This window comes from Lepidochelys kempii, chromosome 6, assembly GCF_965140265.1.
Source record: "Lepidochelys kempii isolate rLepKem1 chromosome 6, rLepKem1.hap2, whole genome shotgun sequence".
Taxonomy (NCBI): domain Eukaryota; kingdom Metazoa; phylum Chordata; order Testudines; family Cheloniidae; genus Lepidochelys; species Lepidochelys kempii.
Window position 1 is genome coordinate 39,274,263 of NC_133261.1, and position 22,429 is coordinate 39,296,691.

General features: G+C 38.1%; 2 protein-coding genes across 2 annotated transcripts in view; one reads left to right on the forward strand and one right to left on the reverse strand.

Annotated features, from left to right (window-relative positions):
- LOC140913836 (uncharacterized) overlaps positions 1-22,429 on the forward strand; it is a 30,271-nt gene that overhangs the window by 4,160 nt on the left and 3,682 nt on the right. The gene's annotated exons all lie outside the window — the stretch shown is intronic.
- PTH (parathyroid hormone) lies at positions 4,662-6,833 on the reverse strand. The gene is made up of 3 exons (XM_073346334.1): positions 6,797-6,833; positions 5,324-5,417; positions 4,662-4,950 (listed from the first exon to the last, which is right to left on the reverse strand). Exons 2-3 carry the CDS (start codon positions 5,407-5,409, stop codon positions 4,662-4,664), a joined length of 375 nt encoding a protein of 124 aa, XP_073202435.1. The 5' UTR covers positions 5,410-5,417; positions 6,797-6,833.

Below are 22,429 nucleotides of genomic sequence, written 5' to 3' on the forward strand. Positions count from 1 at the left end.
AAAAAGTGTAAATAACATTTCCTTATTCACAAAAAGAAAAGGAGTACTTGTGGCACCTTAGAGACTAACAAATTTATTTGAGCATAAGCTTTTGTGAGCTACAGCTCACATTGGATGAAGTGAGCTGTAGCTCACGAAAGCTTATGCTCAAATAAATTTGTTAGTCTCTAAGGTGCCACAAGTACTCCTTTTCTTTTTTGCGAATACAGACTACCATGGCTGCTACTCTGATTTCCTTATTCACTTTCTTCACACTGTTCATGATTATATAGATCTCTATTATATTCCCTTCTTAGTCATCTCTTTTCTAAATTGAACAGTCCCAGTCATTTTAACCTCTCCTTATATAGAAGCTGTTCCACACACCAGTCATTTTCGTTGTCCTTCTCTGCATCTTTTCCATTCTAATATATATTTTTTGAGATATGGTGGTAAGAACTACACACAGTATTCAAACTATGGGTGTACCATAGATTTATATAGTGGCATTATGATATGTTCTGTTTTATTATGTCTCTTAATGGTTCCTAACATTGTCAGCTTTTTTGACTGCTGCTGCACATTGAATAAATGTTTTCGGAGAACTATCCGTGATGATTCCAAGATCTCTTTCTTGAGTGGTAACAGCTAATTTAGATCCCATCATTTTGTATATATAGTTCGGATTATTTTTTTCCAATGCACATTACTTACACTTATCAACACAGAATTTCATCTATCATTTGGTTGCCCAGTCACCCAGTTTTGTGAGATCCCTTTATAACTCTTTGCAGTTAGCTTTGGACTTATCTATCTTGACTAATTTTGTATCATCTGCAGATTTTGTCACCTCACTGTTTAGCCCTTTTTTCCAGATCATTTAGGAATATTTTGAATAACACAGGACCCAGTCCGGATCCTTGGAGGACCCCACTACTTATCTCTCTCCATTGTGAAAACTGACCATTTATTCCTATTTCGCACTTTGATTGTCCAGTGGCCCCGCTGACTGTTTCACAGGTTCCTACTTCTGATGTACTTAAAAAAAAAAATGCTGTTAGTTTTTGTGTCCTTAGCTAGTTGATCTTCAAATTCTTTCTTGGCCTGTCTTCTTATACTTTTACACTTGACTTGCCAGAGTTTATACTCTTTTCTATTTTCCTCACTAAGATTTGACTTCCAGTTTTTAAAGGATGCCTTTTTGCCTCTTTTACTTTGCTGTTTATCCATGGTGGCATTTTTTTGGTCCTCTTACTGTTTTTTTATTTGGAGTATACATTTTGTATGAGCTTCTGTTAAATAGTTTCCATGCTGTTTGCAGGCCTTTCACCCTTGTGACTGCTCCTTTTAATTTCTGTTTAACAGCTTCCTCATTTTTATATAGGTGCCTTTTTTTATGTTAAATGCTACTGTGGTAGGTTTCTTTGGCATTTTTCTCCTACATGGATATTAAATTTAATATGAATATAAATTTAATACATTATGGTTGCTATTACTGAACGGTTCAGCTATATTCACCTCTTGTACCAGATCCTGTGCCCCACATAGGACTAAATCAAGAATTGCCTGTTCCCTTGTGGGTCCCAGGACAAGGTGCTCCAAGAAGCAGTCATTTATGGTGTCTAGAAGTTTAATCTCTGCATCCCTTTCTGAGGATAGTTGAAATACCACATTATTATTATGTTTTCTGACATTGTAGCCTCTCTACTCTCCCTGAGCATTTCAGTCCCGTCACTATTCTGGTCAGGTGGTCAGTAGTATATTCCTACTGCTATACTATTATTATTCAAGCATGGACTTTCTGTTCATAGAGTCTATGGTATTCATTTAAGATTTTTACTTTATTTGACTCTGTGCTTTCTTTCATATATAGTGCCACTCCCCGACCAGCACAATCTACTCTGTCATATCTATATGTTTTTTACTCTGATATTGCTGTGGCCCATTGATTATCCTTATTCCACCAAGTTTCCACGATGCCTATTATATCAATATCCTCATTTAATACAAGGCACTCTAGTTCACCCATCATCCATTTTAGTATTTAGACTTCTAACATTTGTATATAAGCACTTGTACATTTTATCCATGTTCAGTTGCTTGCCATCATGTGGTATATTTAAATGGGATTTATGTTTGACTGTTCCTCAGTAGCTCCTACCCTTTACCAACTTCTTTCCTATCCTCTTTACTAGGATATAGAGTTCCCCCTTTAATATATTCACCCAAACCGCTTGGTTCTCCACACCTGTCAGCTTTCCCCCAGCTCTTAGTTTTAAAAAAATCTTCTACAACCTTTTTAATTTTTTATGCCAGCAGTCTGATTCTGTTTTGGTTTAGATGGATCCCATCCTTCCTGTATAAGTTCCCCCTTTCCCAAAAGGTTTCCCGGTTCCTAATAAACCTAAAACCTTCCTCTCTACGCCATCATCTCATCCGCGCATTTACCAATATAAATACTGACAGGAAAATCAGAGTTCATTATGCTTTATAATAATGTCCAAGAGCTTTTGGTCCATTTTATTTGGTGATACATAAGCGAGACATAGGTACAAAAATGCAATTTTATTCCTTTTTAAGTTATGCACAAACATACAACAAAAGAATAAATAGAAGGTGCACTTTAAGGCCCCAGTCCCACAAACAGATGTACTATCATAGAACCCTAAACACCCATCGCATACTATTCACTGTAATGGGACTTTGTGCAGGTGCAGGGTCTGCATTAGCGCATCATCTGTTTGTAGCATTAGGGCCTTTACATTAGTAAAGGTATAGTCAAGATAACAAAATACAGTTCACTAGTTGCAAGTACATTTCTAATTTGCAAAAGATTTGAATTTATATTTTGAAATTATTATTTATTATTTGTTCACTGGTTTCCCAAAGTGTGAAGGCACCAAACAGACAAATAAACATTACTGGGAACAGGGCAGGTTCTAGGGACACGCAAGCAGGGCAGTTGCCCAGGGTGCCAACTTCCAGGGAGTGCTGTGCTGTTGTTACCCACTCTGCCTTTATCTTTTGCTCTATGCTTTGCCTGGCTGGCCATTTTCCATTTGCTTCATTGATTAGCCAGCCGTTTTTGCCCCCCTCCCCTTGGCCATTGCAGGGAGTGGGTGGTGTTGAAAATGTTTACTTCCATGGCTGGCAAAACGGCTAGAGAACATGGGGAAAGCCAGGCTGGCTGAGACCAACAGTTCATCTCATCTAGTCCAGTATCTGGTTCTGATAGTGCTCTGTAATAGATGCTTTGGAGGAAGGTGCAATAAACTCCACAGCAGACAATTATGGAAAACATTACCTATAGGAAAAGTTTCTTCCTAAACTCCATTAGTCAGACGTATGTTTATGCTCCAAAGCATATGCTCCAAACCTTCAATTCATGAGGGTTTGTATCCCTTCCAAAATTCAGGTTAAGGATTTTTTGTTTGCTATTCTTTTTTTATCCTTACAATTTTACTTATAGACCTTTTTGTTATTCATAAAAATGTCCAGTCTTTTTTTGAATTCTGCTAAGCTCTCAGCCTCTGTGGTATATTGTGGCAATGATTTCCACAGGCTAATGGGAACCCGTTGCAAGGATTTTAGAATCTATTACCCCATTCCTGTAAATACTTATGTCTGCACATGAGTAACATTACCCATATGAACTATTAGTCCTACATGCATCAAGTTACTCACATATGGGGCCTAAGATAACTTACAGACAATTTAGAGAGTGAATAATTTACAGACAAGAGAGAGGATGAAAATATTTTGTATGATTTTGTTTTTAATTTTAATTGTCTGATCCATACCTCATTCCCACTTTGTGTTACCTAACCTCACACCTAGATGCATGCCACTACATCTCCTTTTATTGTTTATGTTATAAATCCTATCCTTTTGGCCTTTGTTGGGTAATTAAACCTTTCCCTTATTTTAATATTATATTTAACCCTTGATTTTTCTGTTGTTTATAGAATTAGTTTTAATTCTAGCCCTTTCCTTTTAATAATTGATAATCTTTGTTTTTCCTGTGTTTATATTTGACCTTATTTTATAATATTTTTTAAATTAAAATCCTCTTTTTTTTATTTTTATGTGTAATTAACACTTCCCAGATCTTGGCCTGATCTTGTAAACGGACGTGAGCTTAACTTTATGCATTGTGAGTGGAAGATCAATGGGACTGGTCACTTTATGTAGAGTGAAGCACATGTTTAAGTCCCTATAGAACTGGTGCCCTTTTTATTATGGGGTCAGATTCTGCCATCCTCATTTAGGTTGATTAGTAATTTATTCTGTAGAGGATTCCACTGGGTTAAGGTACTATTCAATGTAAGAGTGGTAAAACCTGGTCTTAAATTATTTTAACTCTGCCTTTTTTGTAACTATTTATATTTATACCTCCTTCTTGTTTGGTTTTTTTAACATACTTTTTTTTTTAAACGTTGGAAATAAATGGGACACATTAGCAATTGAATTAGATATTCAAAAATGATCAACATTTGAGATGGGTGGGTGTGGACAATCTCTTAATCTAGGTTTGTAAAGGACCTAGCTGAATGGAGCTGCAGTCTTGGTTGGGGCCTCTAGGAACTAATGTAATACAAATAATAAATAATAATAAAATGCCCTAGTTGCTCAGTGACTTACAGACATGTGCTTACTTGGACAGATACAATGCTATGCCTCTTTCACTGGGACTTTGTTTTGAAGAGTATGTTGTCCATGTAAGCTTTGTCCAGAACAACAGGTTTCTTCTGCATTGCTGCCTGCAAACGCTCAGGGAGCAGCCTCTGACTTCTGATCTCTCCCAGAACAATATCATCCTTCTTTTGGGGCCTCTGGGTCCTAGCATCCACCAGTGCCTCAGGAGCACTGTGCACATCCTGCAGTTTCATCTGAAGCCAATCCTGTCTCTCCACAGTATGCCGGTGCTCCCCAAGATTGTGCATCAGTTGCATCTCACTCACTGACCTCTTCCTGTATGAAGGGTGAACAAAGTAACAATCTCATAATGGCCTTTCCTTCAATTCTTGATCTCCACTAAAGCCCAAGTTTGGGAACTTTTGGGAGGCAGTGCAAGGCATATTCATTCAACCTGGATTTTTACCCAGGAGGGGATATACTGTCTGCTGGTGGGAGGGGAAATAGTGATATTTAATTGGTGGTGGATTTATTAGTCAGAGGAGGGTTAGAAGAGGAAAATGGTCTAGTTTTGTGGCATTGTTTATTTTAATTCTTGTACTTGATGTCAGATTTCAGATGATGATAGGCAGGTAATCAGTCAAGAGGAAAGTAAAGAATATTAGTAAAAATATCCCCAAATTCAAAAAATGTATAGCAATATACTTACGTCGCTGGTCTTCCATCAGATTTTGCAAAGAAACAAATTGCATATACAACAACTGCAGTCTTAGCCATATCTTTGACAGAAATCATGTTAACTATAAGGATAAAAAGAAGGAAATTTGTAAATCTATGTTTCAAATAATTTCAAACCAGTTTAACTAGGGGTACAGTTAGGGTTAGGTACAGAGAAAAGTGTTGAACATGTATATAGTCAGAAAAGAGATTATATGAAAATGTTTTTCACATGTAGTGGATACAACAAGGAATTTAGGTATCAGAAGAACTGGATTCTATTCCTAATTTTTATAAAGACTTTCAGTACAATCTTGGGCAAGTCTCTTAATTGCTGTATGCCTCAGTTACCCCACGTTATCATCGGCATAATAATACCCACCATTTTAATATCTTTGGATGCAAAGCAGTGTTTAGTTGCAAAGTATTATTATTTATTATTAATTTCTGTCTCATGGAGATATTTGTAAAGCTCCTTGAAATACCTGCATACAGCTATGTAAATGCAAAGTATTAGATTTTGTCTGCTTCTTGTGTGTCACTAAACTTTGCTGATTTTGCTGATAGAACCAAGAATCTTGATTCTCTTATGGCAGCTTTAAATTGGCATAACTACTGAAGTTAGTGTTGTTAGTCCCTATATAACCTGATGTGAGAAAAATCAGAATTGGGCCCCAAGTTTTTACAGTTTCTAGTATTACATAGGTCATATCGCTATGGAAGAGAGATGGATTTTATTTTGCTTTGCACATCAACAAAATTGCCAGTTGAATTATAATTGCAGAATATTTAGTACTGGTGATGGCAGAAATAACTTTGAAAGGCAGAAATAACTTTGAATTTCAGATTCCAATTTGAGTTCTTAGTGGTGATAGCTAGAAAAACATCTTTTGAGTTGTAAATAAAGCAAATCTGATGTGAAGTATCTGAGACAGAATAAATATAGAACCCTCCAATGCCATTTTTATTGTTACTTTCCTGTTTGATTTTTACAGTTTTACTGTAGGTCAAAAAAACATTTACAGCACCATGTTTTACATCAGAGCATGAATATGCTCCAAGCACAGCATCTAACTAACTATTTTAAATGCAGTGGTTGAATTCACTTTGAGTTATTTCTTTAATCCACCATCACAGGTGAATTTTATTCATTTAACTGAATTTTAAAAAGCTGATTCAGTTAACAATCTTAAAAACAGCAGATTTTCACTTTCATTCCATTTTTATGCTTAACCTAATCAGAAAACAAAATACACAAACTGAATTATAATTTGTTATTAAAATCATTTATCTAGTATATCCTAAAAGAAAATATGACATACTTACCAAATAATGTCTTAAACAGGTTTCTGCTTCTGATAAGTCAGCAGCTGACTGTCTTCTGATGTTGAGTATATTTAAAGACTACTGAATTGGTCTAGTGGACCCCTTAAATGTAACTTTAAAATAGAACTTCTTAGTAACTAAGAAGCCCTTTTATTGTCTCAGTTGATGTCACTCCCAACACGCCCCCCTGATCTTCATCCAATCCTCATCCAATCTTATGCTTTTTTGTTAACTGAGCATTTAAAGAAAGAGAGATAAAGGAAAGGTTAGGCTAAAAGAAAGTATCCTGGGTAACTGTGAAGGAGTTTGACTTTTGGAGAATCTGAATTTGGGTTAGGAGGAAAATGCAAGTAAAGAAATTATGTCAGTGTCTTAATTTATTGATCAGTTTTAAATGTTAATGAGTCCACAGATGACTAAAGTTAGTAATTTGAAAGTGAAGTGCAATGACCAAATAAAGTAAATGTCATGTTTCAGGAGCCTTTACTTTTCAACCCTTAAATAGGCTAGATAACTGTTATTCAATAAAAAAGAAAGAAAAACTATTTTGAGTTGATAACTTTAATTCAGTATTGAATCTTGCTTTCAGTGTACATGTTGCAAAATAGAACAGATTAATACTAATGAAATGGATCAAATATTCAAATATTTTAATAGCTAAATTGCAATTTCTACTTGATCCACTCTGTTTCTTAGTTTTACAAAAGGATTTCTGACCCTTGTTATTCCTTACCCATCTAACAAAGGGGAAATAGTTAGGATTGATATCCTCAACTGCACACTCTGGCCCCAGTTCAGCAGGGTACTTAAGCACGTACCTAACTTTAAGCATGTGAGTTGTCCCATTGACTTGCTGAATTTGGGCCACAGTCCTGACTAACTACTTTTTTGAGATAAATTAAGTAATATATAAAGATTGAAAAAAATATAGTAAAGATTGCACCAATGTAGTATTGTTCAATAGAATTTCAGTATTGATGTGAAAATGTATGTGGGCACAGGTATGTCATATAAAAAAAAAGTCTACATCTGACCATAATCTATACAATTTCAAATATCTAAGGTCCCATCCTGAAGTCGGTGAAAGCAAGGTAGGGTCCTAAAGTAGGTTGATTGAATAACATCATCTTGCTGTTTGATAAGGTATACATATTCTTATATCTATAGAACCTATAGGAGAGATGTTGTAACTAAAGGCCCAATCCTTACAGCAAAGAGTTCCATGCAAGTGGAAACCCTGCACCCCATAAAGTCCCACTGAAGTCAGTGGGGCACTATACAGGCACAGGGACTCACCCACACAGAGCACACTGCAGGACTGAAGCTTTAGTAATCACATACTTTCATGTTCCATTGTACCAGTAAAAGGCTTGATCCTGAAAGGCATCTTACATAGAACTCCCATTGATTTAAATAGAAACTTGAGCTATGAAAGCTTGCAAGATCTTGGGGCTTTGACATATGCGTTTCATATGGAACAAAACAAATCAAGAAAGTTGCACTCCCTCTGAATTGTTTTAATCAAAATATGGTTTCCATTGTAAATGAGGCATTTTCTTGCTACTATCCAGATATAATATTTGAACTCAAGAAAATTATATGAAGGATTAGTTGGAATGTAATGTACCTGTTAATCTGAACAAACTAAGTTGTTTTGTTATTACTTTGTTATAGACTATTTTGTATTTAACTAGTAACTTTCACCAGAGAATTTCAAACAACTTCTTAAGCCTGAACAATGGAAGCACCACACCACCCTGAGAGAGATACGAATGTTATCCCCATTTTATGTATGGATAAACTGAGTGACAAAGAGGTCTGTGACTCTTCCAAGACAGTCAATAGCAAAGCTGTGAACAGAGCCCGAGGGCCCTGATTTCTAATTTCCCATTCTAACGATTAGGCAACAGTTCTACCCTCTCCTTCAAAAGAAATGTTGCTGAGTGCACAAATGCTTTGTCCTGTTATCATTGCACAAAATTTGGTGAAAAGTCATGTCCACCCAAATTTACTTCTAAAATATAAATAATTGTGCTCTGAAAGTCTTTAATAAGGACTTTAAACTAGGTGGTGATATTATTTTGCATAGTACACATATGAGTAACAGGTCACTTGGTTCTGTGAAATCTTGGTAACAAATCATTATCATTAGGTGAAAAAATTCAGATATCCTCCTCCTTGAGAGGATATAATTGATTTTTGTGACTTGTTTTCAAAATGTAAAATGTCTCCTAAAGTTTATGAAATAACATATAGAGGTGTGTATGGCTGATACTGTAACATAGGCCCTGTTTAATCATTGCAGAAGAGAAGACTGCAGTTCTGAATCTACCATTCTTGATCTTAGAAATGAAACAATATACAACTAGTCAAAAGTGTATTAGAATAATGACTTCTCCATGACCTCAGACTTTGTAGCTACAGGCATCAGACAACACAAAGGCACTCCAGAGGAAGAGGGCTGGGAGTCCTAGGCTATGTCTACACTACCGCTGGAGCAATGCTCCGGCAATCGATGCACCGGGGGTCGATTTAGTGGGTCTACTGAAGACCCGCTAAATCAACAGCAGATCACTTTCTGGTCGACCCCGGTACTCCACCCTGAACGAGAAGAATAAGGTAAGTCTCCCGTTGACCCAACACAGTGTAGACACCTCAGTAAGTCGACCTAAGCTACGTCGACTCCAGCTACGTTATTCACTCATAAGTTATGGACTTATTCACGTAGCTGGAGTTGTGTAACTTAGGTCAACTTACTGTGGTAGTGTAGACATAGCCCTAGGGACTGAAGATGCTGGAGTCACACTATGTGAGGGAAGAGCTGACTACAACCTTTTGAAGAGCTTGATCAGGCATAGAAATACCCTTCCCTGACCTTCACACACTGATTGTACAGATACTTTAACCAAGTCAGCATGAAGAAAATTTGTACTCTTATGTTGTAGGAGGAATGCCACCTTGACTTGTGTTTGTGCCACAGTGTAATCAGTCTCCAAGCTGGAAAATAAACCATATTATCTGCAAGATAATTTTTTCAGAGGGAGGCAGAGGACAGCCACATTCTTAAAATACAGACTTTCATACACCAACATCCTTCCTGTATTATATTCATTTTGGCAGAGAATGGGGTTATATTCAGCAAAGAATAAAACTCATGCTTAAGTGCTTTGCTGGATCAAGGCTAGAGTCTTGTAGGATGAACTCCTAAGTGACATGAATAAATTAGCACAAATTAAATATGCATCCCCATAAAAGTACATCCCAGTAGCTTCCTAATGCATTAAACTCTAATTAAGGTTAAATTCTTAAGTTACATTATTTTCATGTGATTTTCATCTAAATAAACAACAGGCCAAAAGCCTAATATATATATATAATATATTAATGAGCTCCCACATTAAACGCGTTCTAATCACCACTGCAGCTATGAGGATATTAGTAGATTTTTGTGTGTGGAAGGAGGAGGGTAAATGATGACACACTGGATGACTGTGGTGAGGCAACCTTTCTAAATGTGTCTAAGGAATGTTTTTGTCTTGACACAATCTGGATCCAAAGTGACAGTAAACTCTTTAGATCTTCATTTGATTGACAAGATTTGTGGCTTTTCAAATGCCTCAGCCGCATGTTTTTTAATTTATGTAAGCAATGTGATGTATCTTTAGGTGTTTCTTGGGTTATTGCAGGTAGATGATGCTCTAATCAAGTGCCAGATTTCAGTTAATGATGAAAAAGAGAAAGGCCTCATATCGAACTCAGAATGAGGCTAATACAGCTTTTAGCAAATGCCTGTGACGGTATGATGCAATTCATTTATTAGTAGCTACTGCTAAATCTGAGTTCAGAAATAATAGCTTGCACTAATGTTTCCCTGCAATTTTATAGCACCGTTCATCCAAGGATCTCAAAGTGGTGTACAAATGCATGAATTTCCCCAGTTCCCCTGGGAAGTAGATAAGTGTTACAGTGTTGTCTGTATACTAGGGAAATTTAGGCAAAGAGAGGCTAAGTGCTGAAGTTACGCAGAATCAAGTCAGAGGAGAAGAGAATCCAAGGATCTTGGCTTTCAGTCTGCTTTAAGCATGCTACCTCACATAGTCAGATTATCTTGATAGTACTCAGTACTCAGTACTCCAGAATATTTCTAGAATTTGCAGTGATTAAATGCAATATGTGATGTAACTGACAGGGTACCTACTTTAGCCTTGCGTACAGCACATCCACATTATCACCCTTGATCATGCATTTTCTGTAGTGATCTACAGTGGACATGCCATGTTTTGATGATATGATCATGAATGTATGAGTCTTTGCTCTCTGCATGCCACCCTACACCTTGGCTGCATAGAGTTTCATATAGCATTACATGGCTGTTTTGAAGCCTAAATGGGGAACCCTGGTTACCTCATCTCTCTCTAATGAGAAGAATCTCAAGCTTGGTCAAAATACCCAGAGGAATGCTACAATGGCTGTTAAAGAAAGTCATGAAGATGAGGTACATCTTATTCTCTACAGAGCCATGCTTCACTGATCAATAACAGAAATGCCATTGTGTATCAGAAACAATAAGGAAAGCATTACTTAGTTTCAAAATCAATGTATACATACAAATATATATATATGTATATACACACACATACAAATGACTTCTTTTGTGATATCAATTGTAGACCTAATGTCTAGTTATTTATAGAATTGTGTAGGAGAAAATTAATTGTAATTTCAGAGTTTAAAATTTGGATAAATTACTATACTTTAAACTACTACACAATGATAGTAAAGTGAAGTATTAGCTTGCTCAAACTGAAAATTTAATATATTTACTCTGCTGAATATAATACATAATTAATAGCAAGCATTTATAATATTTTTATTCTGTAGCTTTTAGGGTGGTATTGTACTCAGACCTGGTGTCAGATAATCAGAAGTTTGGTGTCTGATCCCAATTTTGAAAATATCTATAGAGCAAATGCTAGCCTTAAATACTTTTAGCACAGACAGGGGTTCACATTTAACAATGTAAAGAGTTGCTTTAATGGGGGCCTGTTTTCTTTTTGTCATCCTAGAAGTGGACACACAATCCCTGCACAGCCACCCAAATAGATTACACATACTAGGAGCACAAATAATTCCAGAGGGGTATGTATGTGTAAGAGGTCAGGAAGACCCCACCCTGGAATGCCTGCCCTGCTGCTGGGGCCAAGGAGGAACTCTGGAGTGTCAACTGTGTGGGGTTTGGCTGGGTTGCACCCTGACTGGCTATCTCACTTTGGGCCATTCATTCAAATGCCATCGAAATCAGTGGAAACACTCCTATTGACTTTAACATGACTTGAATAAGCATCTGAGAGTTAGCTTGAATTTGGCCTCTTAATGTTAGCCAACAAATCAGTTTATCGTTAAAGACTGTGAACTTTTACAAACAGAAGATATTATCAAGTAGCTGGTTTTTGGAGTGGTTGAAGCACAGAACAGTTACATTCCCCAAGCCAGTTAGATGTTAGCTATTCAATAAAAGGGAAATTCACCCTTGTGCAGATGGCCAGCAGAAGGCCCATGCACCGTTTGGTGTCTAAGTGAGACTTGAGTGGTTCATGTGTCTTGTGCTGGCCCCCTACAAGGGATGAATTTCACCCTAAGAGCTCTGTGCATTTCAATTCTTCAGCTTCATCAACATACGTCAGATTATTCCTGTTGTACCAAATGACTGAAATGGATGTGAATTAAATCATTTGTAATAGAATTTTGAGTGGGTAAATATTTCATATTTTTGAAATATAATGTCTTGGCATCACTATGAGGTTACATCAGATTACTGCCCTGGCCAAAATAGCTAGAGCCCATTATCACATAATCTCATTTTATTCCAGTATCACTGGCTATTAATCATATCACTGCTCATAATGCTATTGCTTGTAGTTAAATCTACAGTCTTTATAGTCTGTGCAGTATTTATCAATACATAATGCCATTTACTCTAATGCATATGCTGCCTTTTGTAGTAGCATTCTTGTTCTATGATTAAATGTTTTCCTGCTGTCTGTCTTCTGATTAGGGTCTACGGGACACCTTCTGCTCTTAGTTACACCAGAGTAAATCAGAAGTCAGGTTACCTGTAATGTGATTTTTATTTGATTAAGAATCCTTATGCTCAAAAGACTAAATCTTTCCATTGCACTGACAAATATACCTTAGAACAGTGGTTCTCAACCAGGAGTATGCGTACCCCTGGGGGTACACAGAGATTTTCTAGGTGGTACATCAACCCATCTAAATAGTTGTCTAGTTTTACAACAGACTACATAAAAAGCACTAGCGAAGTCAATATAAACTAAAATTTCATACAATGACTTGTTTATACTGCTCTATATGCTATACACTGAAATGTAAGTACAATATTTATTTTCAATTGATTTATTTCATAATTGTATAGCAAAAATGAGAAAGGAAGCATTTTTTCAGTAATAGTGTGCTGTGACACTTTTGTATTTTTATGTCTGATTTTGTAAGTAAGTAATTTTTAAGTGAGGTGAAACTTGGGGGTATACAAGACAAATCAGACTCCTGAAAGGGGTACAGTAGTCTGGAAAGGTGAGAGCCATTGCTTTAGTACTCAAGTCCAGGTGGAAAGATAGGCACATTTGTTGGAGAATAACTTAGGTGGGATCATCCCCTCAGATAGGCAGAAAAACTAAAAGTGACAAAGTCAAGAAAAATGCCTAATTCCCCAAAACATGCTAACTCCCAAGAAATGTGCAAAGATCTATAGCAGAGCCAACCAGATTAGTAATGATATGAGTGCAAGGACTGGCAAGGAAGATAGAGGGTTCTGTGCTCCCCTTGACTTCAGCAAGAAAGGAGATGAAATCTTTAGATCTGGGCCTGAGGGCACATGGAGTGGAGGAGAGTTGGCAGGATGGCATGCCACCACTCCCTCAAACCCCATAGAAACATGTCCCTGGGTGCTGTGTTCAGGTTCCAAAGTGTTGGGAGGGGTAAGTCTGGCAGCCATCCATGCTTCATGGAATAATTTCCCTCTACCAACTGCATGAAACAGAGCTATGGAAATTTACATCACACAAATGCTGTAGTAACTTTTATAGGTTCTCATCTGTCCTGTGACACACACACCCTCCCTGAGCTTCTGGGAGAACAGAGGTTAAGAAACAAGCAGCTCCGCTTTGCACAGGAGACAAGCTGTCAGTAAGCTGCAGGGGCTAGATGGCAGTGCAGAGATAAGAGGCCGCCACTTGGATAGCCACTGTCTTCAGTGGCTTCTTCAAGATATATGTGGATCATGGGAGATTTGCAGGTTTATAATGGTCCCTAGATTCTTCAGTAGAGAGCTAGTTTCAGATGGAAGAATTCCAGGGAAATTCAGCCTCAGCTGATGCTCTTAGTTTCCAATGCCCTACCCAAGTTTCAGAAAGTTTAAACATAGACACGCACAGATCATTGTAATGGAGAATGAGAAGACCTATTAGATCTTCAAGTCTGTCTTCCTACACCTGCAGAGCATAGGCATCAAACAGAATATGTGTGAGATGGGACACTTTTATTACACTGGATCTTAGTCAAAGGGTCTATAGATTCAAAAATAAAACTGTAGACTGAATATCCTAACATGACCAAATAGACTCCCCTAATTGGGGATACAGGTAACTGTTATAGAACATTACATAGAACCCTGGATTGGTACTTTCACTTATTAATAGTTTGGGGTCAGTTTGATGATTAAACGTACGGATTTTATGAAAGGTTGTTAGTTTATCAATTTTTTCAGAGAAAATCTTCTCTAATGTGAATGTTTGAAATACGTCACCCTTGCCTAGCATTTCATTTTTTCCACTTCTTAGTAAAAGGCTACCTTCAGACAGTCACAGCTCATTTCTTGCCATCCATCCGTCCATCTATGGTGTTTCTAGATCATGTGTCACTACAGTAAGTAGATATACATCAGCACAGTCTGCAAAGCCTGTTGATTTACAATAAATTAAGACATCCCCAAAGGTATGTTTAAGCAATTGAATGGAATATTTTCATTCATTTGGGCCCAAAAATGAGAGGCTGGTGAACCATAGATACACAAGAGTATCAGTTTGACCTAGCGGGGGGGGTGGGGGGTTGCTAATATTGCATAAAGTATTCTTATGTGGCTCTGAACACTACAGTGTTGAATAGGGGTTGGTCTAGATGTTTTATACAGGCAACCAGATATTTTCCCATTCCTGCTGTTCAAAAGACATTTCAAGGTGAGACTTTCATACTTTTGCAATCCTTGCAGATGAGTTGATAATTTCTGAATAAATTCTCTACAGCTTGATGACACAGCATGGGAATGACCAGCTCATTTTACAAATGAATGATAACATGTCAGACCTTTGCTTCCATGAAGAAAAGTCCTTGGAAGTACTAAGATTGCCGTTTCTCAGTTAGAAATATATATACAAAATTGATTATCTGGCAAATAATTATTTGGCTTACTAAAGGCCCCATTTTGCTAGGTGCTGTACAGACACAGGGCCCTTCCCTAACGAGTTTACAGTCTAACTAAAGGCAAAATGTATGAGTGAGTTTAAGAAATAATAGGAGGGAGGAATGATAGGATAATAAGTGCTACAGTAAAAAGAAAAATTTTGACATAATTATTTGACAAGTTAGTGCAGATCTTAACGGGGCTTCTGTAATAGTAGTGGGTTTTTCTGTTTAATACAAATTATGACTGTTTACAGGCCATTTTTAATCATCAATGAGACAGAGACAGTAGCAGAAAGTTGGCCAAGGGTAAGAATGGAAGAGGTAGCAGGGATGGCGGGGAAGGACAGGAAATTAGCACGGTGTGGTTGATTGGAGAACAGGTATGGAGAAGAGGAAGGAGAGTTGATATAAGGATCAGGAGAATGAGTAGAGGTGACATTGTGAGGTAGGCAAAAGCAATAGTGGGAGGCCGAAGATGTGAAGTACTGTGCTGGTTAAGGAGTTTTAGCAGTCCTGCAAGCAGCTCTTGTGCCTGGGGCCAGTTCTTCTGCATGATCCAGTGGGAAGAGGGAGAAAGGGTAGGTGAATGTAGACTTAAAATCAAATGAGCAAAATAACAGAATAGTCTTTCAGCCACAATTTCAGTGAGAGAGCTAATCTGCAGGATAACCTGCTATTCTGCATGAATGCTTTTTAGTTAATTCTTATATTTGGATGATACCATACTGTGTATCTGCAATTTGCTAATTACCAGTGATTTCCATTTAAAGTCTCACTGTTTGTATCCATGCTTTATGGACAAGAGGGCAATGATTTCGAAATGGAGGCAGCACCAATAGCAAGAGAATACACCTGTGCCATTTCCTATGTAACTGTGATCTTTAAATGATGCAGTAGGACTAGAGGATTAAGACTTAAGAGGATCCAATCAACCAAAATTTTGGTCTCCTAGGCACACTGGCCAGGTTAGAGTTGCACAACTCCCAGACATTGCCATTCTTCTTACTTTCCTCCAATTCTGTACTGCAACATAGTGCGAGGAGTTGAGGGAGAGGTACCATGGAACCCAAGGTGCATTTCCGTTATGGGTCCTGCACTAGCAGCAGGTAGGTGACCACAGGGCCCAAATCTCAAGAATTCTGCCTGACTTCTTGCTTTACAATGAACTTGTTATAAAAATAAGCAACTATGAACTTTATGGAACCTGTCCAGACCATATGAGCTTCTACCCAACATTAACTAAATCTCACAAAGTCCTGCACCAGCATGTATGGAACTATGGTAGAAACAGGAATGGATTCTTTGGAAGTGGGCTCTTCTTTGGTTGATCCAAAGTCCTGGTCAAAAACTAGGAGGAGATCTTCCCAGGACAACATATTGTGAAGCCAAACCTCCCAACCTTGTCCCCTTGATTGTCAGATTCTCACAGTTATCACCATGCCTTCTTCCATGCACCTCCCCATGCATTGTACAACCTGTTTAAGCTCATCCATAAGACCCCTATCCTGTTCACATTGAAGCCCCCCTTGAAAATCCACTTCAACTGTGCTGTCTATAATGAATCAAGTTGACGTTTACATAAATTACCTATTGTTATTCCCCTTCCCTGACCTCTGTTTACTTGTTTGTCTGTAGACTATGAGATTGTCAGAAGGGGACTATCCTTCTGAAGTGTCTGTAAAGTGCCTAGAACATAGTGAGTGCCCCCACAAATAATAAATTATGATGTAGCCTTAAAAAAATAACAACACTGCATAGATTATACAAATAAGTGTGTCAAAATGCGTTTGCTAATAGGGTTTAATTAATATGTTTTTAAACACTGTTTAGCCTCTAATATAGACAGGGTTCAACACCTTTAAGACATGTTAGCTTTTCACTGTTGACCTTAAGAGATAGCCCTCAACATTTTAAAACACCACCTATCTTCCTAGTCTAGACATACCCTAAAACAGAATATTGTCCTCTTTATTGTCTTGCCAAGATTCTTCTAATCTGAGGTTCTGTGTTTCTCCTGCAAAATTTGATGCAACCCAAGCACATAAAGCACAGGATTTTCCTGAATGCTATGCCCTGCTTCAGGTACTTATGGTGTCAGCTATTTCTGACTTTTCGTACAATTAGGAAAGGCATTAACCTCACTCTCTCAGAGGCTGTGATTTGGTAACTCTTGGTAAATGCTCAGTTTTATTAGGGACCAATCTAGTACAGGAATCTTGACTATCCCAGCTCACTTGCAACACTGCCTGTGAATGTGATATTTCTGTTGTAGGGACTAAAGTCCTTTCCACATTCCACTTGTGAATACATCATCAGTCCTTTTATCAGCAAAGAAAAGAGTTGCCCATTTTCTATATGAATGTCCAGAGAAGTAATAATATAGGATTTAAACCCATAATTTTGTTTCTATCAGTATCTTGTATTAAAATGTATTGTGAATCTGGGTTAACATGAACAAATCTTTTTAGTGGAAATAGAACATCTTTAGGGCCATAACTTCTCTCTCCCATGTAACAGGCAGACTAACCTGAAAATATGGAGAAATTATTTTGTGGGAGAAATCCACCACACCCTCCCATCTTTATGGCAGGGCACATGATCTTGCAACATCAGCATAGGGCATAGCCAGTTGAACACACAGAACCATGGGTAGAATTTGATCAACTCATACAGTTTACAGACCTCCATTTGTCCCCTTGCTGCTACCCCATTCCTTTCTGTTTATCCCATGCCACAGCTCAGGTTCTTGCGCTGTCCTGCCACTGGCTGCTTCCCATTCCCCTGTGCAGTACTGCCTCCTTTGATAATATGTGGAAAATCTGGAGGAGTTCTCATCATTAATTTACATGGCAATTTCTGCTCGACAACATTGCCCTCTCCCCTTCACATCATAGGCTCTTCACCTTTTCCTTCCCCATATGCACAGAGGAGCACACAACAGCTACATAGTATAGCAAACCATACTGCATATCTGATTTCCCCTCCCTAAAATCTCTTTTGCACATTCACCATCTGTTTGCTTCCTTCTGTGCCACAAAAGAGATAGACAGATATGGATCTCAGTTATTTGTGCAGTATGAGCCATCTTTATTTTTGTGAATGTAGCACTGAATGTGTAATGTTGATACCAAGTGTGGCTGATTTTAAAATACATTTCGATGTTAGTACAGTGATCCATGGTGAGTGGTTTTTTTAACAGCTGTCAAGAGGTCCTGTGTGTGAGGAATCTAATTGATCTCCTACATATATGCCAGTGCTCCCATGCTCTGTGCATCTGCCAGCAGTTAATCTCTCTTTCAACACTTATTATAATGTTATCAATTAGGTTTCAGAAAGATCTAAGAGACAGAGAAAGAGCACCTAACTCTGGGCTGGCACCTATTAGTCATTGTTGCTTATATTTTCTTTACATTTTGTGTAAATTAGTACATTGAAAAGTAATGAATATCACAGTTCGTCATGCTGTATGTAGGACTTTATAGAGAAAATGACCACAGACAAGGAAAAATAAAATGTCATGCTGCAACACGTTAGCTTTTCACCTCTGGAGAATTGATCTCCAGTTTTGAGTAGGTTGCAACTAACGAAGAATCTTAGTGAGTTCAACACTCATAATTCTGTTCAGCTATCATATATTAAATAAAACTATATATAGTGCTGAAGAATTGCTCTTGGTTGCAGTAGTGGAAATGTGTAGTAGCTCCATTGCTTTGAAGTCACTGAGAGATTGTATGTACTCATCACTTTGCAGAGAAAGAAAGAAAGAGAGCTCTTCATTGAGAACTAACCTGTGCTTTCTGGAGATCATGTGTTCATAAGTTTGCTTCAAAGATTTGCAGGCTACAAGATTTACAAAGCTCTAAGGAATGAAAAATAAATGTTTGAAAGGTTCTGCCTTGTCAGCATTCAGGAATACGCAACAGAATAAGTATTTATGCACGGTAGTTTTCTATTGTGTTCTAAAACAACTCTCCCTGAAATAAACATTACAGTATTTTAGTATTTGTAAATATTATTTTTGGTAGTACAGTAGAGCCTACAGAGATTCAAACCCCATTGTGCTAGGAGTCATGGAGATCATGAAAAGATGATTTCTTCCCCCAAAGAGTTTACAATCTTAAAACTCATAGTTCTTTCTTGTTACACAGGTATTACTTCACTTATAATAATGGCCAATAAAGCAATTTATCTTGTATATACAGAATGATTTGGCCCAGAAATTAAACAAAAAGCCTATTCATGCAAAAGGTAAAATAGTTTCATTATTATCCTTTTCATTTGGTGTTTCTTTAGGTAATCCCAGTGTCTGTACCGTGCTGCAGATAATTTCCTTAGCTCTCGATTAATTGTGGATTCACAGGTACTGATTTTTAACTTTTGCCACTGATTTCATAAACAGGGATTGTGGGATTGATTGGGGTAGACCTTTCAATATGATTGATTAATTGTTTTAATCTCTTTCCTCATAGTTAATATCATCTAAGACCTTTCCTTCCCTAGAAAAAATATTCATTAAAGGTCTGAGGAAAGTATAAAGGGACCTCCATTCACCCAACTCTGACCCTGTGTTTCTATGTTCCTGTCCCAATCTCTATTTTGAGCTAGAAGTGAGAGGCTAGTTTAGACTGCATAGCTCATTCAGTCCTTGGTTTCTTAGCTAAGACTGTCAACAAGGGAGCCAATTAGTACTAATTGTTAATGTAGTTTTTGTGAACTGGATTGACTGTACTATTCTGAAACTATGAAGCTCATTATGTCTTGCTTGGATTACTGTCACGTCCTCTCAGATGGCCTCCTTTCTTCTCATCTCTTCCCTTCCCAATCAATGCAACATGTCTCAACTAAAGTTCTCTTGATGGCCAATTTTGTTTTTTTTTCTCATGTTCTCCTGTGCTCAGATCCTTTCCCTAGCTTCGTCTCTCAATCTGTGTTAAATTCAAAATCCTCATCTTCACTTTCTAGAGTCTTTTCTAAGGGACTGATTCTCCACTGCCTTGCACTGTGTTTTACACCTGTGGAAAGTGGGTGTAAGATGCTACCAAATCAGAATCAGTTTTACACTCTCTTTGCACCAGGTGTAAACAATGACAGAAGGTGCGAGGCAGTGGAGAATCATGCCCTATACATCTACCCTTATTTTCTGCAACACCCCAGCTTTCCACTGCACTCTGCCAACTATTTCCCTTGGAAAGCATCATTGCCAGAGGATGTTGTGAAGGCCAAAACTATACCAGAGTTAAAAAAAGAACTAGATAAGTTAATGGAGGATAGGTCCATCAATGGCTATTAGCCAAGATGGCCAGATATGGAACCCCATGCTCTGAGTGTCCCTAGTCTCTGATTGCCAGAAGCTGGAAGTGGACAACAAGGGATGAATCACTCAGTATTTTCCTGCACTGTTCATTCCCTCTGATGCACCTGGCATTAGCTAGCTGTTGGGCTAGATGGACCATTGGTCTGACCCCGTTCTTATGGTCCAGTGGGTATGCGCATCAACCAAGAGTTAGGAAACTGTTGTATTCTTGGCTCTGCCATTAATTTGCTGTGCAGCCTTAATCAAGTCATTTAACTCCTCTGTGCCTTAGCATCCACATTTGTAAAACAGGGTAATAATACCAGTCTGTGTAAAGAGCTTTGATACCTGCAGATGAAATGCACTAAGTGATAGGTACTATTATAATTATCCATCTGACTGAATCCTGTCGCTTCCCACTCAGGTCTGCATGCATTTTTCTATGCTGACCCTTATCTAAGGAACTGTCGTTCTCCTGTGTGACAAGCAACTTTGCTCTCCTCCTTCGCTTCACTCCTAATATTTCATTGGTTTTGGTCTGCTTTTCACCACCAACCATCCAATTCTACTCCTTTGCCTACTTTATAATATGTAAGAAAAATATAAAATCAATGTGTGTGTGTCTGTAATACATACACCCAAATATTAGAACCAACAAGCATGCCACACCTATATAATCCACATTGCATGATTTGATGTTGCTTCCTTTCCTTTCCTTCTTTTGTCTGTGCATTGTGAAACTTGGGGCCTCATCCTGCTGCTCTACAAGGCCCTAGTATGGTATACTCTTTAGGAATAGACCATGTTTTCTCATGCATTTATAATCATGGACCACAATCTGCTCACAAGTGCAAATGTTACCCTCTCTGCCCTTGGAGGTAGTGTCCCTCCCTGCCCTCAGAGCACAGACTCATGGATCCATGTGGAGGAGGAGCATGAGCATGTCATACCCCTACCAGCCCTATGGAGGAAAGCTCAGAAAAGTAACACAGTCTGTGGCTGCATTAATTTTCTACAGCCCAGTGCCCTCGCTGCAGAGGAGAACCCCTTTAAAGGAGATTCTGGGGATAGCTGCAGAAGGCCTGACAACACATTTCCTACTTGCGCATGCCATAATGCATGCATATCTATGTGTCTTCTCCCAGGAAGCTGTACAGCCAGATTCCTGGAGACTTGGCTTTAGAGGTTAAGAGCCCACTTGGTGGCACGGGGCTTCAATGCAGATGTATCAGTGGCAGTAAGTCTTTTTAATCCCCTCCAATGACTTCCCTGTGGGAAGGATCCAAAATTTCATGCCAATTTATAGAATAAGGAAACCTACTTTATTTAGAATCCAAGCTGTTCAGGCTGGGGACTATCTCTTACTATGTGTCTATACAGCACCTAGCACAACAGAGCCTAGATCTTGGCTGGGCTTTCTAGGCATTACTTTACCACAAATAATTAATAATTTGAGGGCTACAAAAGCACAAACAGAATGTAATGAGAAATAGTTGGCTGTACACAGTAATATGTGAAACATTTCAAAGATAAGGAGTACTTGTGGCACCTTAGAGACTAACCAATTTATTTGAGCATGAGCTTTCGTGAGCTACAGCTCACTTCATCGGATGCATATGCATATGCATATGCATCCGATGAAGTGAGCTGTAGCTCACGAAAGCTCATGCTCAAATAAATTGGTTAGTCTCTAAGGTGCCACAAGTACTCCTTTTCTTTTTGCGAATACAGACTAACACGGCTGTTACTCTGAAACATTTCAAAGATAGTGAGCCTACAGCTCTAAAATCTCATTATAATTGAGAGTTCTGTGAACATAACCATCCTCAAATAAGTTTCATAATGGTCACTTCAAGTGGTAACTGTTGGTTGTTACTGCCTGCTGGTGTCTGTAACTCTAGGATTTACTAAAACATAACCAAATCTTAAAAACAGCATGCATTTCTGCATGCCTGACCTGGATGCACAAGTCAGGGCTGCATGTGAGCATAGGTATATATA

Excerpts from the sequence above, each read along its gene's own strand:
- PTH (XM_073346334.1), bottom strand. The coding sequence starts at position 5,409 with ATGATTTCTGTCAAAGATATGGCTAAGACTGCAGTTGTTGTATATGCA. Across the intron at positions 4,951-5,323 it reads TCTGATGGAAGACCAGCGAC|GAAGAGGTCAGTGAGTGAGA; the intron begins GTAAGTATATTG and ends CCCTTCATACAG.